This window comes from Chrysochloris asiatica, unplaced genomic scaffold (genome assembly GCF_000296735.1).
Source record: "Chrysochloris asiatica unplaced genomic scaffold, ChrAsi1.0 scaffold00001, whole genome shotgun sequence".
Classification (NCBI taxonomy): domain Eukaryota; kingdom Metazoa; phylum Chordata; class Mammalia; order Afrosoricida; family Chrysochloridae; genus Chrysochloris; species Chrysochloris asiatica.
Genome location: NW_006408519.1, coordinates 48,096,208 through 48,112,036, shown reverse-complemented (window position 1 = coordinate 48,112,036; position 15,829 = coordinate 48,096,208). Strand labels below are relative to the sequence as shown.

Genomic DNA, 15,829 nt, shown 5'->3' with positions numbered 1-15,829 from the left:
TGGACAGGGGGTCCATTAGACTGACCATGATGCTATGCATTGGACAGGGGGTCCATTAGACTGACCATGATGCTATGCATTGGACAGGGGGTCCAGTAGACTGACCATGATGCTATGCATTGGACAGGGGGTCCAGTAGACTGGAAAATGCAGACAGTATTGTGGCCATTTTTAAAACATGTGGTCAAATCTGTTTAGTCACGTGATCTTAGTTGTGAGTATGTGCATGGATTGATGGATTGAATCTGGATGGTTTGTAGACCAGCTACACTCATGACCGAGTGCTACTAGATTGAGTACACAGAGGGAAGGCTTCAGTTCTGTCTCTGCCTCTTCTGGGGGCTACTTTGTACATGAGTTTCTTTTCCTGTCAAAGGATGATAACAGTAGTTCCAGAATGTCCCTTATAAGTGAGGATGGTGCAACTTCATCTCACATGCTTTGGACATGTTACCAGGAAGGACCAGTACCTGGAAAAGGTTGTCATACTTGATAAGTACAGGGTCAGTGAAAAAGAGGAAGACCCTAAATGAAATGGATTGACACATTGGCTGCAACAATGGTTTCAATACAGCGATGATTGTGAGGACGGTGCAGGCTGGGCTTGGGTTTCATTCTGTGGTACACAGGCTCGCTGCGTATGTATCGGAACCAGCTCAATAGCAGCTGACCACAGCAATTGCCTGAGGTGGCTGGTTGGATTCAGAAGAGGCTCTGCTGGTTCACTGGTTTTATCACTTGCCTGCTAACCAAAAGAGCATCAGTTTAAACCCACCACCACTCCACAGGAGCAAGATGTGCAGTGGGCTTCCATGATGATTTCAGCCTTGGACATTCTGTAGGGCAGGTCTACATATCCTATAAGGACGCTATGACTGGATTTGGTTTGGTTTGAGAGGATGAAAAGGAGCTGTTCTTGTTCTTGCTGTACTCTCATTACAAAGGTCGAGTGTTTGGTGATGAGGATGAGCATGCTAACAGACAGACACTGCTCTGGGCTCAGATCACAGGGAGGGGGCGATGACTCCAGCCCCTTCCAGTCTGTCCACCTCCCCACTTGAGAACATGAATATTCACAGCTTGGGCATTGGTGTAAAGTTTCTTTTGGGTGGGCTGCTGAGTCAGTCCGTAGTTTATGGTGATGTGACGGGGTCTCAGCATCTTCTGAACCACGAATCCCAAGGGCAGGAAAACGATTTAGAGAAACACAAACACGGCGGAAACGTGCAGTCTCCAAGAACTTCTTTGGGTCCTTCTGCCCAAGGTTTGTAGTGGAGTTGCTCAACCCGGTTGCTTTTTCTGGACCCACAGCGCCCTCTAGTGCCTGGAATCTGGAGCATTGCTCTGGTTTCCCTCTGCAGAGACTCCTGATATGCCATGCTGTTCCCAGGGTGATTCTTTTAACCTTAGGAACCTGGCATCTGGGAGAAAAGAGGGAATTTTAGAATTGTGCTCAAACATGGTGGGCTCAGTTGATGAAAGAAAGCAGGTGTGTGTGGGGGTGGGTGGGGTGGGTGGATAGGTCATCCCTGAGTTTGGCTGGAGTGCTGCAGAGCCTATCTTCCCTATCTGTAGAGTGGGGCCACGGAGGCCTGCCCTTTGTGTGGACTTATAGGAGGCCAATAATGCCTATGGGAATGCCTGGTACAGTGTGCACACAGTTAAATATCAACCCCTTTGTATCTTTTTCCCACTTTTGCTAAAAGCTATTGCTAAAATTCATTAAGGAGTGACATTGTTTTTCCTTCAATAGATGTAATCCAAGTATCTATCTATTATTAAATATCTGTCTGCTTAATAGCAACCCAGCAACTAAAACCTGGGTTGGACCCCACCTTCCAGGGGCGCATAAGGGAATTCAGTGGAAGAGACACGCAAGCGAATCTGTCTATGTGTTTTTGTTTTATTTTGTTTTGTAAATTATGAGTCTTTTTCCTGCTCCTTTAAACAAGTCAGCCTGTATCATCTGCATTCTCGCGCACTTGTTCCTATAGTGAGGAGCAACGATGGGTTAGGAAACCCTGTCCAGTCCAGACGGAGATTTGTTTACTTCAAGGCCTTGGTCATGCAATTGTAGGGGAAAGTCCAACATCCATAAACTGGACAGCAGCCTGGAGACTCCCTCAGACTTGGGTCCAAAGATCCATAGGTCAGGTGACAGAAAAAAGTGCAGACTGAAGAGGAAACAGTTCTGCTAAAATATTTATAGTTTCAGGCAGACCACACTCTTTTCAACTAATTGATCGTATTACATTGGACTATTAGATTTTATACAAACATGCAACTGATATGATTTTAGCAATCTATGGAGCTCCCACACATATTAGTACCTTACATGTGTTATGTTTGTCATGTGAACGTGTGCTGCTTTGGTGGGCGTGCACTATGAAAATGTGGCACTGTATGGAAAATGGTTATATGACATGTCATTGTGAAACAGCAACTAGACCAGTTGGCCCAAATCGCTGGGAACCATACCTCGCCAGTTTAACACATAAGACTAACCATCATAGGGACGTAGCAGGAAGGAGGCTTTCCAGAACCTGATGGAGTCAGGATAACAACTTAAGGACACCGAAGAACACTTGAGTTCCAGGTTGTGGTCAGGTGCCACTGAGTTGGTGCCATTTCATAGTGACCCTTCTACAACAGAATGAAACCGTTGAGTTCCAGGTTGTGGTCAGGTACCATTGAGTTGGTGCCATTTCACATGACCCTTGTACAACAAAACAAAACACTGCCCAGTCATGAGCTATCCTCACAGTTCTTGCTATGCTTGAGCACATTGTTGCAGTCAGTGTGTCGTCCATCTCCTTGAGGGCCTTCCTCTTTCTTGTTGACTCTCCATGCTCAAGCATGAGGTCCTTCTCCAGGGATTGGTTCCTCCTGATATTATGTCCACAGTACATGAGGGAAGTTTTACCATCCTTACTTCTAAGGAACATTCTGACTGTGCTTCTTCCAAGACAGATGTGTTTGTTCTTCTGGCCATCCATGGTATAGTCAATATTCTTCTCCAACACCACAATTCAAATGTCCAATTCTTCAGTCTTCCTTATTCTGTGTTCAGCTTTCACATGCATCTGAGGATCATGACTGTATCTGGCACACCTTAGTCTTCAAAGTGACATATTTGGTTTTTTACACTTGAAAGAGGTATTTTGCAGCAGAATAGCCCAATCCGATACGTCATTTGATTTGTTGGCTGCTGCTTCCATGGCGTTGATTGGGCATCCAAGTAAAACAAAGTGCTTGATAATTTCATTGACTTTTCATGGTTAGTCAGGATAATGCTTTATTGATCCAGTTGTGAGAATATTTGTTTTCCTTATGTTAACATGTCATCCATACTGAAGGATGTGCACTTTGATCTTCATCAGCAAGTGTTTCAAGTCCTCTTCGCTTTCAGTAAGCAAGGTTGGATCATCTGCATGTTGCAGGTTGTTAATGTGTCTTCCTTCAAGCATGATTCCCTGTTCTTCTTGAGACCCATAGGCAATGAAATTGGGGCAACATGTCCCATACAGCCACATTTAGGTCAGTAACGAAGTATTCAGCATTTGGCAGAGGAAAACAAAACAACCCCAAAGTCCTATCTTCAGCATTTTCACAGAAATCCATATGGCAATAAATTAAACTTGGTATGGATTTTATGCTCAGATTTTACAGTAGCTGCTCCAGAAAACACACACACACACACACACACACACACACACACACAACAAGCAAATATGAGAAACTCAGCTGAATTTTGTTGAATTCATTGACTCAGCCCCAGACAAAATTGTGGGTGACCCAAATCTGGTTCTGTTGTCTTTTATGCTCTTCTTCCATTTTGATAAAGGCCATAAAGCTGCCCCGGAATAAGCATGGTGAATGAGGATCTCTGAGCCAAACCAATAGCCAAGTCAGGTCCATCTTCCTAGGATACCAGGATGTTCTGAAGATGATACCAGAAGCTAGAGTTCCCTGGAGACATCATGTAGCAGAATTGGCACTGTGTTCCACCATGGATCTAAACAAAGAAGGCATGCAAAAAAGCTAAATAAACAAGCTAAACAAACAGACGGAAGAGAAAAAACCCCAGAGATATCAGGATGGACTCCCCTGTCTGGCAGTCTGTCCTACTGTGATGGCTGTGCTGTTGTGATGCTGAAAGTCATGCCATTAGTATTTCAAGTCCCAACAGGGCCCTCCATAGAGGACAAGTTTCACTGCACTTTGAAACTAAGGCGGATGAGAAAGAATGACTTGGAAGTCCACTTTAAACATCAGCCCATGAAAAACCTATGGAACACAACAGAATATTGTCCAATATTGTGCTGGAAGTTGAGTCCCTGGGTTGCAAGGCAGAGGCAGCAACAATGGCTTTCAGCACACCAAGCATCTTGAAGAAGTCTCAGGACCAGGCAACATTTCATTCTGTTGTCCATGGGGCCATCGTGAGTGGCAGCCAACTTGACCACAACTATCCACAACCAATCAGGAGATAATGAAGGAGAGTTATTAGAAAGCTGGGTCCGTGGAAATGAGTTAGCTAGGTCTCAAAAAAAGTAGGGTTCTGTCCACCTTTATGCCAAACCTACCCTCTAGGAGCCCCCAAGTTCAGTGTGCTGCTGATCAGTGTGACCCTTTGAAATTGACCAACATTGACCTCTCCCTTCTTGCTGTGGACCATGAAGCAGGTGGGCTTTCAGGAAATGCAGCCAACTCGAGGATGAGCTAGCTGGGACCCACCTGCCAGAATGTTGTCCCTTTAGTAGGTCAGGGTACCTGGACCTCCACAGCTCCAAATGGATTTCTTTGGCTTCAACATGCTGCACCCTTTGAAATGTACAACTGCATGTGATGTTGCATTTGACCTTCAAAGGCAGCTGTGGTCACACCATCGCCCCAGAGGATGCCATGGCACTGGGAAAATAAAGTTCAGTGCATTTGGATGCTCTTCTCATCAGCCAGGATGTGGCCCTAGGAGGCCCTTCCCAGGTGTGTCCAGTTCATCTTTCTCATGGTGGTCACTGCATGTATCCACCTCCGGCCACTGACCCCACTTTGTGCATCTCCATCATTCCCCTCTGCCTGCAGATGTCCAAGGGACACTGAATGAGATGATTTCAAAAATACCAGCTCCTTCATTCATTCAACAATGGTGGGCAGAGGCTATTATTATCCTCGTCTCATGAAAAATGTTACCAAGGTTCAGAGAAACACTCACGTTGAAGTTTTCATTCTGAGAATCTGTAGAAAGGTGACAAAGTTGTTTACAATCAGCCCTGGATTGTTCAGTGATTAGAACAACTCTTAACAACCAGCTCTTTAAGGCCAGACAAGCTTAGGGGCTGAGGGAGAAATGGAGTGTGGTTAGCTCATCCTTCTGAGCCTGTGGCTAAAAGGTGTGGGCATGAAGTGTGAACAGGTCAATCTAGGAATCTAGGCTTGAGTCTAAAAACGTGGCAGGTCTGAAGCTGGTCTGTGCTGTATATAAATCACTCTGATCGTGGCATGGTTGATTGGACAACATCAGTGACAAGAAGCGGCATCCTGATTAGACATGGACCTGAAAAGCAGTCCCTGGTCTGACCTCATCTGGGGAGCTACCCACCAAACAGCCACCTGGATGCCTCCGATCTTACTGCAGGTTACAGCCTGAGTCAACATGCTCACTCCACCCAGATGACCCTCCCATCCAGGCCAGCTCTTCCTTGGACATCTCCCAGCAGCAGGCTCTATGTGAAACTGGGAGAGGAGAGTTTCTAGTGGGGAGGAGTGGATTCTGAAGGGAATGAAGACGGGGCTCTGCTATAGGGATTTTCCTTCCTTCCAGGGCAATGTGCAGACCTCCAGAAAACATAAAGTTGCTCATACTTATCAGGAGTGCTGGGGCAGGTGAAGAAGTTCAGTGGCACAGTGGTTAAGCACACAGTTGCTAATGGAAAAGCCAGTGGTTCAAACCCACCAGCCACTCCATGGGAGAAAGATGTAGCATTCTGCTTCCATAAACATCAGTCTCCTTGGAAAACCTATGGGACGGTACCCTGCTCTGTTCCACGAGGTCTGTATGGGTCAGAATTGAGTTGATAGCAGTAGGTGTTTAGTCTGGTGCTGGTGAAATGCTTGTCATAGCTTGGGATGGTGGACAAAGGTTTGCTTTACTGAAAGTATAGGGTGGGATGTAAACCCTTGCCTACCATGCAGACGTCATAAGCCAACACTTGATGATTTTTCCTGAAATCGAGTGAGTTTGTCTCAAAATAAGGTGCCATGTAGTGGAGCAATTGTGGCATCAGCCTTTCGCTGATTCTTAGTAAGTGCCTATTATTCAGAGAGGGCAGCTATGTAAGGGTGCTGGGACTTGCTCAGGACCTTCATGCTGGTGAGTGGGTGGGGCTGAGCCTGGCATGTTGGACTGTTGTTGTGGTTGGCTGGTGTAAGCTAGCCCCTCACTCCTGGGGACCCCATGACCCATGTAATGACACTCTGCCCAGCCTTACACCATCCCCAGGATCGGTGATCACACTGTTGTGGGCCATAGAAGCTGTCATTGGCTGAGTTTCAGAAGTAGATCATCAGACTGTTCTTCCTAGCCTGTCTTATCTGGCAGCTGCACTGAAACCCGGTCAGCAACACATAGGCCTCCAAGTTCTGCACTGACTGGGAATTGAACCCTGGTCTCCCACATGGAAGGTGAGATTTTTTTTTTATCACTGAGCCATTGAGTCTACTTCCCCTGTGCTCAGCCCCTGCGTTACCTTAGCCATTACTCCTGAAAGCAATGCTCCTGTCTGGGGATTGTTGATTCTCCCAAAGCATGCCAACAGGAGAATCAGCACTTCCTTTAAGTTATGGCTGCACGATAGAGCCTCCGAGGAAAGCTGTAAATTATATGTCTGTGTTTGTATGTGTGAAACTTCTAAGATATATTTATGCTCTTTGCTTGCTCCCTGCTCATGGCTGGCTTAATCAGCACCCCCAACTCCTATTCTTAGCCTGTGCATTAATGTGCATTATTCATGGTTATGGAGTTGGATAACTGTGGTTGAGTGCCTTCTATTTTTACAGTAATTAAAGGGTTTGGGGGGAAATAAGTTGAGCTGCTTACGTGCCCTCAAATAGCCCTGTTGGATGTTGAGAGTGAGAACCAAGGTGCCACGGGCTCTGTCCACGGTGCTGAAGGACACCTTGGAGAAGGTTTGATTTCAGGAGGCAGGTAGGGCTTACTCTTCCCTCCAGCTGGGTCTGACACTCAGACTCCTGCAGAGTCTAATGGACTTGTCACAGGACCAAGGGCTCAGTTCTGGAGGGAGCCAGCATTGGTGAGCTGGAGAAATGTTGGACTGCTGGACTGGGATGACTGTGGAGCTTAGCAGTGCCATTCCAGGGCTGGGTTCAGACCTCTGCTCAGCCACTTAGTCACTGTGTAATGCCAGGTCAGTAACTGAGCTCTGTGCCCTTGTTTGCCTCAGCTGTAAATCACCAATTCTAACACAGTATTTGCCTCAAAGCCTTGCTGCAAGGATTAAATGAGCTAATGAAAATTAATGACTTAGATTTATAAAAAGTGCTCATAAGTGTTAGCTCTAATCACCATTACACTAGCACAGTGTTCTGTTTTTTTATACATCAGATGATGTCTTCTGTGTCCTGGTTCTCAGTGAGGTCTTGTCCCCAGAGGCACCAGACAGCTGCAAAATATTGGAGCTCTCCCTCGGGCGACTCTGCCAACTCTCCTTCCTCTAGCACTCCAGATTGGATTGTTAGAAAGTAAGCTCCGGGTGGGCTGATATAAAGCCCTGGGGCATCGCTCCCTTTCTTCAGTCCATCTATAGAAAGTATCTAAGTATTTAAGAATAATACCACCCACCTGCTCACTGACATCGAGTCAATTCCAACTCATAGTGACTGCTCCATAGGCTTTCCAAATCTGTAAATCTTTACAAAGTCTCATTTTTCTTCTGAGGAGTGCTTGGTGGGGTTTGAACCATCATCATTGAAGTTAGTAGCCCAATAATTAACCCACTGTACCATCATGGATTCTCTAAGGATAATTGTTGTATGCTGTCAAATCAATTTGGACTTATAGCAACCCTGCATAGTGTTTCCGATGAGCAGCTGATGGGTGTGAACTGTTGACCTGGTGGTTAACAGTTCATTGTTTATCCTAAAGTGCTACACCAGGACTCTTAAGAATAATATTGTTAGGGTCCACCCAGAAGTACCCTGAAGAAAGGCCTGGTGATCTCGTTCTACATAATCAGTCATTGAAAAGTCTGTGGAGCACAGTTCTGCTCTACCACATTTGGAGGTCACCATGAGTTGGAGTCAACTCACAGGAACTGGTTTTCTGACCACATCTTGAGTATATCAGCCCTGAAAAATGGTCCCCAAATTTGAGCTACACTAGAATCACTGAAGGGCTTACATTTCTGGGTCCAGCCTGGATGTCTGATTCTGTAACTCTGACAAGTCCTGAATTTGTATATCTAACAAGGGTTCCCATCATGCTGGGGTGACTGGTCTGAGGACCACACTGTAAGGACCACTGCCCAGAGTTTTCCAAATCTGCCTCCCACTCAAAGGCTTCCTGTGCTTCTTAATGCTGCTAATGGAACACCTCTAGTCCTGTCTGTAGACACTGAAGAGTAAGCTCTGCGTTTAATGACCCGATCCAGCAAAGGAGCTCTCACCTGTCTTCTTCCTGTGTCTGTCTGATGGGTAGGGTACATGGCTGGGATTCTGGATACTAACATGTTGGGATGGGAGGCTTTCTAGGGGCTCCAAGTGAGATCCTGAGGCATGTGAGGGTAGGGAAGGGAGATGGGGCTTGTGAGCCACTGAGACTTCAGAGCCTAGATCCTAGACCTCGGACTCAAGGTTCAGATTTTGAATCACAGTTGCCAGTGTGAGTGTAGGGGAGGCCCTGTTTTCCAAACCTCAGATCTCTTCTGTAGTGTGCCTCATATGCATTATTGATTTCCCTTGTCTTTAAAACTTGAGCCTCCAAGTTCCTGTTGACTCCCAAAACAGTAATGTCTGATGTTTGTTTAGAATTTGTGTGTGTACAGGCATTTCCCCAGTCATTCTCTCATCCTGCGCCCCAAGTGCTGTTCTCCTGCATCACCCACTTCTCAGGGACCAGAGAGGGAGGATCTTGTCAGCTCAGCTCAGGAGGCAGAGTCTACTTTTCCCTATAGTGTTGTAGACTCACCTTCCTCCTTTCCTTCTTCAGTCCCTCCCTCTTCTCTCTTCTCCCCCCCCCCACCTCTCCTCTCTCCTCTTTCTCCTTCACTCCCCTCCCTCCCTCTCTCTCCTTCTCCTTCCCTCTCCCCCTGCTTCCCACCTCTTTCCCTTCCCTCCCTCTTTCTCCCTTCCTCCTCCTTCCCTCCCTCTCATCCCTCTTTCCCTCCCCTCTGTCCATCTTCCCTCTTTACCTCCATTCTTCCTTCCATTTCTTCTTCTTTTTTTTTCCTCCTCCATTCCTTCCCTTTCCTTTCCTTTTTATCTTTTTGCATTTTATTGTGGTTCCTTAGCTACACTTACTCCTTTGGAAATCTTCCTTTGTCTTACCTTATGAATTCCAGGCTGTCTCCAGTCCCCGCCCCCTCCCCTCCTTTTCAAGGCCCATGCCCTCCCCCCAGGGGTTTGGGGATGACTTCTTAATTCTTAATGCATACAAACAACTAGCATTTAAATAATATTTTTTAGTTTACAAAATATGTCTATATTAATTGCTTTTCTGAAAGAAGTATAAGCATCCATTTTGCAAGTGAGGAATTTAAGACCAGAAGAGGTTGAGTGATTTCTCTAGTGGTGCCTGGGTGTGTGGGGGTGCATTCAAGGGCTGTTGCTTTCTCTGTGAAGTCACTGTGGAATGGAAGGCAAGTCCAGGTGGGGTATGTGAGAAGGGATGTCATGGTGTGTGCGTTCTCTGAGGCTGAAATTGGGTGACGCTAAAATATGAAACACCGGGATCAGGTTGGCTCTTCACTGGGGACATGATTTTCTTGAGGGCAGTGGCCCATGTAGTGAAACTGTCTGAATTTCATTATTTGAAAATGGGAGTTCCTCAGAATGTGTCTTTCTGAAATACCAGAGTGATTACCTTAACCATATAAAATAAGATTTTAAAAGAGATGACTTTGGGAGTCATTACTCTCTTGGAATCAGAAAATACTTACCTCTAAAGAGTCTGCTGGTCAGTTTCTTAGGCAGAAGAGGCTGGCACCATGCCACCAGTCTTATAAAACCAATGGGCAACTTGTTAGTTTCCTTGGGAAGCGCCAATTTTGGAACTAGGTTCATGGTCTTGAATTCCAGATCAGGACTCTAAGGCTCAGTGCATCTCAGGCATTTGCCCAAAGTCCTCAGTCCTAAGTGATGGCAAGAGGCTTTGGAGCTATGTCAGGGCACTCTAGAGATAATTATCTTCTCACAAAACTATTTTATTTCTTGGGTATCCTGTACCCCAAGACTAATTTTCAATAAGAGAGATTCTCCACTATTTCCTTTTGGACACACACAGAGCTTTGTGGTGTAGCCAGCCCCGCTGTCAAGCCTCACATCCCTTGATTCCATTGACCACACCACTTCCTTTCAGGAAACCCTGATCCTTCTGTGGTGCTCCCCATTAGGGAAAATTTCAGTGTGGCCCTCAGATTTTATAAGGGAGCTTGAGTGACATGGGCAAGTTTGCACTGGACTGTTACACTAAAGACTGGTAGCTCAAAGGTACCATGGAAGCAAAGGCCTCTGTTAAGGTTATTAGTGGTGGGGTGCAGTGGAGGCAGTTCTAGGCTGTGTTATTATAGAAGCAGATCACCGGGGTTTTCGCCAGCAGAGCCTTTGGCTAATCTTTCAGTTAGCAGTGGATTGCTTCATTGTTGAGCCACCAAGGACATGCTGTGAGGCAGCTCTCTTCTGTAACACACAGAGTTCAGGAAGTCAAAGCCAACTTGGTGGCAGTATCCCACCTCTCTGTACCTTAGTCTCCACGTTGGGAGCAGCAGAATGAACCTTGTTTGACAGTCACAAGAAGCTTGTCATACACCCAATGACCAGGTACAGTGTCACGTCATTTTCCTGGCTGTGGCAAGCTTATCATCCTGGTGGGATGGCTGTGATGCCAGAGTGCCAGGAGGAGAGGCACTTGGAGTCCAATTGTTGTTGTTAAGTGCCATCAAATCAGTTCCGACTCTTAGCAACCCTGTATAGGGTTTCCAAGGAGTAGCTGGTGAGCTTGAACTGCTGACCTTGTGGTTCAAGCTGACCTTGCAGTCCAGTGCATTAACCCACAGCGCCATGCCAGGACTCCATAGAACCCCCTTTTATGGAGCATGTGCTCTGGTCCCTACTAGCCTCCCCTGGTTCTGGCAGTGAGCCTGTGGCAGCTGTTAGCATGCACACTTGGACCTGACACACAGCCTCTCAAGGATGGCTCTTCTTCGGGTCACAGAGTTGGAACAGTGTGTCTGTTGTCAGGGTCAATGGTTCTGTCTGTTTTCTCTTGGCTCCTGTGCTGACTTACATTACACAGAAGGATGAGGCAGTAGAAGGCCCTCATCAAAATTGGTTGTGTGTGTACATCCATGGCATGAGTAAGGAAGACCCAAGAACTGATGCCTTTGAATTATGGTATTGAAGAAGAATATTGAATTGATTGGGGACTGTCAGAAGAATGGACAAATCTGTCTTGGAAACAGTATAGCCAGAGTACATCTTAGCAGCAATGATGGCAAGAACTTGTCTCACATACTTTGGACCTGTTCTCAGGAGGGACCTTGGAGAAGGACATCATGCCTGGTAAAGTAGAGGGTCAGTGAATAAGAGGAAGATTCATAATGAGGTGGATTTGCACAATGGCTGCAACAGTGGACTCAAATAAAGCAACAACTATGGGGATGGAGCAGGACAGGACTGGGAAGTGTTGTTGTTTTCTGTTGTACATAGGGTCTCTGTGAATTGGAACTAACTCAATGACATCTAACTACAACAACATATATACATGCATCTTAATTTATAGTGAAAACTCCTGTTGTAACTGCCTTTGAGTCAGCTCCAACTCATGGCTTTGTTCACGGCATCTGTTGTAGATGAGACTGTTGTGACCCACAGGAGTCTCATTGGCTAGTGTTTGGAAGTAGATCCCTGGGAAGTCCCTCTTAGTTTGGAAGCGCCACTGAAAGCTGTTATGCATCACAACAACACACAAGCCCTCAGGAGCATTCAGGTGGGGCTGTGCGCCTAAGTGAGGTACATTGGCCAGGACCTGGGTCTCCTGCGTGGAAGATAACAAATTCTAACACTGAACCACCATTAGGAATACAGTAGATAATCTGACTTGCCTTTGAAAAAATAGTAATCCCTGTTTTATGAGCTTGGTATGAGGACTGAATAAGATGGCATCGGTAGATATACGCTGGGCATTTCACAGATGCTATTTCTAGCATCCATTAACATATCCTTTCATTAATGAGTGGATGGCCTCATTCCTGGTGGGGCAGGAGGGAGCTGACCTGAAGGTGAAGGTCAGCTGTGGAACGCTTGGATCTGAATCACATGGTGTCGGAGATAGAAAGATTCCAGAGTTCATTGTTTTCAACTTCCCCCTCCTAACTTCATCCCTTCCAGTTGCTCCATTCTCATCTTTGTCATATGCTTCTAAGTATGATTGAGTAGAACAACAGTTGTTCAACCCAGAACATTCTGGAAAACCCTGCTCTCTCCAGTAGTTCTCCCCAGTAGGCATTTGCGTTGTCTGGGGACATTTCTAGTTGTTGCAAGTTGCAGGTGCTACTGACATTTACAGATTAGAGGCCAGGGAGGTAGCTAAACATCTTACAAAATGCAGGAACCTCCAGCCTTTCAGGTAGCAGCAAGCATGTTAACTATTGGCATCCTCCAGGACTCCAGCACTGTTATCCTTGTTACTAACTGTTGGTCTCTTCCTCTCATTCTAGGGCTCCCTGGGCCTGCCTGGTCCCCCTGGGAGAGATGGCAGCAAAGGCATGAGGGTACGTTCTCTTCCCACCACCCTTCCCATGAGTGAGGCAGCACAGGGCTGGGACCTGCTGCTCCCCATCCTTGTATGGGGGCCAAGCTCTGGGTCTCCCTTCCCCACTAAGTGGCCACAATATAGGTACCATGGTTTCCAAGGGCCCTAAGCTGAACTTAGTCTTGGTGGGAGCAACAGCATTTTCTGGCTTGCCTTGTCTGCTTGTCCTTTGAGCTGGCTTCTCACTTGGTTAACCAGCAGCCCTGTGTTGGGACTTACTGTTTGTCCCCTGTTGTGTGGATTTGGGGAAGACCTGTTTGTAGTTAGAGGAGTCAGAATGTCACCCCAGTGGCACCCACATCCTGCCCATCCCTCCAGACCCCACCTCTTCCTTCTGCTTGCCTCTGAGACAGAAGATATTCCAGAAACCTGGGCACCAAAGGATCTCAAGTAGGATCCATCTGTCCCTAGGGAAATAGGGACCCCTCTTTTATTTCAACAACCCCAGTGAGAATTGGTTCTGGGTTCCCCACCTCTTGGCCCCTTTGTTATTCCAAATTCACATGAGCAGCCTCAGAGGGGGACACTGAGGGGGGGTACCCCATAACTCCACATTTGGGCATCACCTCAAGACAGGAAGTCTGGAGTCCAGACCATAAGTGAATGTGGAGCTCCAGAAACGGCTGGACTCCCTCCCTACAACCCTCCCCCTGCAACATTGCCTGGAGTCAAATTCCTCCTCATGAGGGCTGAGGTCTATGTGACCCTGTTGCTGTGTTCCATCTGAATTGGATTCTGGGGTCCCTAACTGAGCTCCTGCCCCATAAAGTGAAGTTGTTCCTCTGGCCCCTGCGAGTGCATTGCTTCTGGGGTGAGTTCTGTGTTCCAGGTCTCTATTCCATGTCCCCCACCCCCACTTACTGTGACCAGGTCTGTTTCTCCTGCAGGGGGAGCCAGGGGAGCCAGGGGAGCTGGGGCTGCCAGGTGAGGTAGGCATGCGGGTAAGTATTCCTGGGGACAAGTGTCAATTCAGAGCACCACTGTTTTCCATGTAGTGAGCCCATTCAAAGGGCTCCCTCCCTACCCTTCCCCTGCAACTGTACCCAGGCTTTGTATATGGATAGCCACACAAATTCATTGATCAAGCCCACTGTGTTTAAATTCCATTTTCCAATAAACTCTTTAAAGCCATATATATATATATATATATATATATATATATATATATATATATATATATATATATATATATATATATATATATGTTTTTCCTAAATTATCTCAAAAAACATATATATATAATTTTTTTCCCCTAAATTATCTCAAAATGGGTTCACGACTCTACAATTTGTCATTTTCATTTAAGAAACATTCAGATTCCGAGACCTGCCAGTACAGATAGATCTAGCTCATTCTCTGAGGAACCCTGGTGGCACAGTGGATAAGCATTCGGCTGTTAACTCAAAGTCTGGCAGACAGAACCCACCAGCCACTCTTTGGAGAAAGATGAGGCAGTCCACTTCTGTAGAGATGACAGCGTGGGGAACCCTGTGGGACAGTTCTTCTCAGTCCTCTAGGGTTGCTGTAAGTCAGAACTGACTCTCTAGTAAGGAGTTTAGCTTTGATGGAGTTCCTAAGGAACCCTGGTGGCACAGTGGTTATGTGCTTTGCTGCAAAGCAGAAGACCAGTGGTTCAAGCCCACCAGTCACTGTGCAGGAGGAAGATGTGGCCATCGGTTTCCATAAAGTTGGAAGCCTTGGAAACCCAGTGGAACCCCGTTCTACACTGTCCTATTGGGTAGCTGAGTCAGAATTGAGTCAGTGACCGTAGGCTTGACTCATTCTCTTATTAAATGCATGGCTTTCCATGATATGAACGCATCATCATTTATATCCCTTGTCTCTCTTTCTGGCCCAGGAGGTGGTTTCTACTTTCATTGTTTTTTTGTTAAAATCCACAAGGCAATAAATGCATGTGTGTATATATATGAGATGCCTCCTTTTATATTGTATTTTTATTTCAGCAGGATTTGTTGTTGTTGTTGTTAGGTGCCATCAAGTCAGTGCTGACTCATAGTGACCTTATGCACAGCAGAGCAAAACACTGCCCGATCCTGGGCCAACCTCACTACTGTTGCCACACTTGAGTCCATTGATGCTGCCACTTGGCCAATCCATCTCATTGGGGGTCTTCCTCTTTTTCTCTGACCCTCCAACTTACCAAACATGTTATCCTTCTCCAGTGACTGGTCCCTCCTGACAATATGTCTGAAGTATGAGAGATGAAGTTTGGCCATCTTGGCCTCCAAGGAGCACTCTGGCTGCACTTCTTCCAAAACGGATCTGTTGACAGCCCGTGGTACTTTCAACAGGATAGCTACTAAGAACTGGAGTGTTTTTGTCTGAAGGAATGAACATTTTTATTCTAATAGGCATTAATGCTGCTGTTATTATTAAGTGCTGTCAAGTCAATTCCAACTCCTAACAACTCTGTGTAGGGTTTCTGAATTGCAGCTGATGGATTTGAACTGCCGACTTTGTGGTTCACAGTCCAGTGCTGATCCTACAGGAGTCCATAGATGTTTGTTTTAGATGCTAAAAGATATTGTCAAAATATTTTACTAGATTTTAAAGTAAATATCACAGCAAGATCAGCATTGGACAACAAGGTATGTTTGAATGACAAGGTCTGCAGTTCAAACTCACCAACTGCTCCTTAGAAATGTTATACAGGGTCGCTTTGAGATGGAACCAACTCAACAGCACTTAACAATAACAGCAATTGTTCTAATAGACTTTTGTTTTTTGGTGTTAAGTGCCGTTCAGTCGGTTCCGACCCAT

The 15,829-nt window shown here is 46.1% G+C and overlaps 1 protein-coding gene across 1 annotated transcript in view; it reads left to right on the top strand.

The window, feature by feature from the left end:
- The window catches only part of COL22A1 (collagen, type XXII, alpha 1), a 283,964-nt gene that overhangs the window by 67,621 nt on the left and 200,514 nt on the right, over positions 1-15,829 (top strand). Inside the window, 2 exon segments of the mRNA XM_006830721.1 lie at positions 12,954-13,007; positions 13,936-13,989. Of these exon segments, the coding sequence (XP_006830784.1) occupies positions 12,954-13,007; positions 13,936-13,989 (108 nt within the window).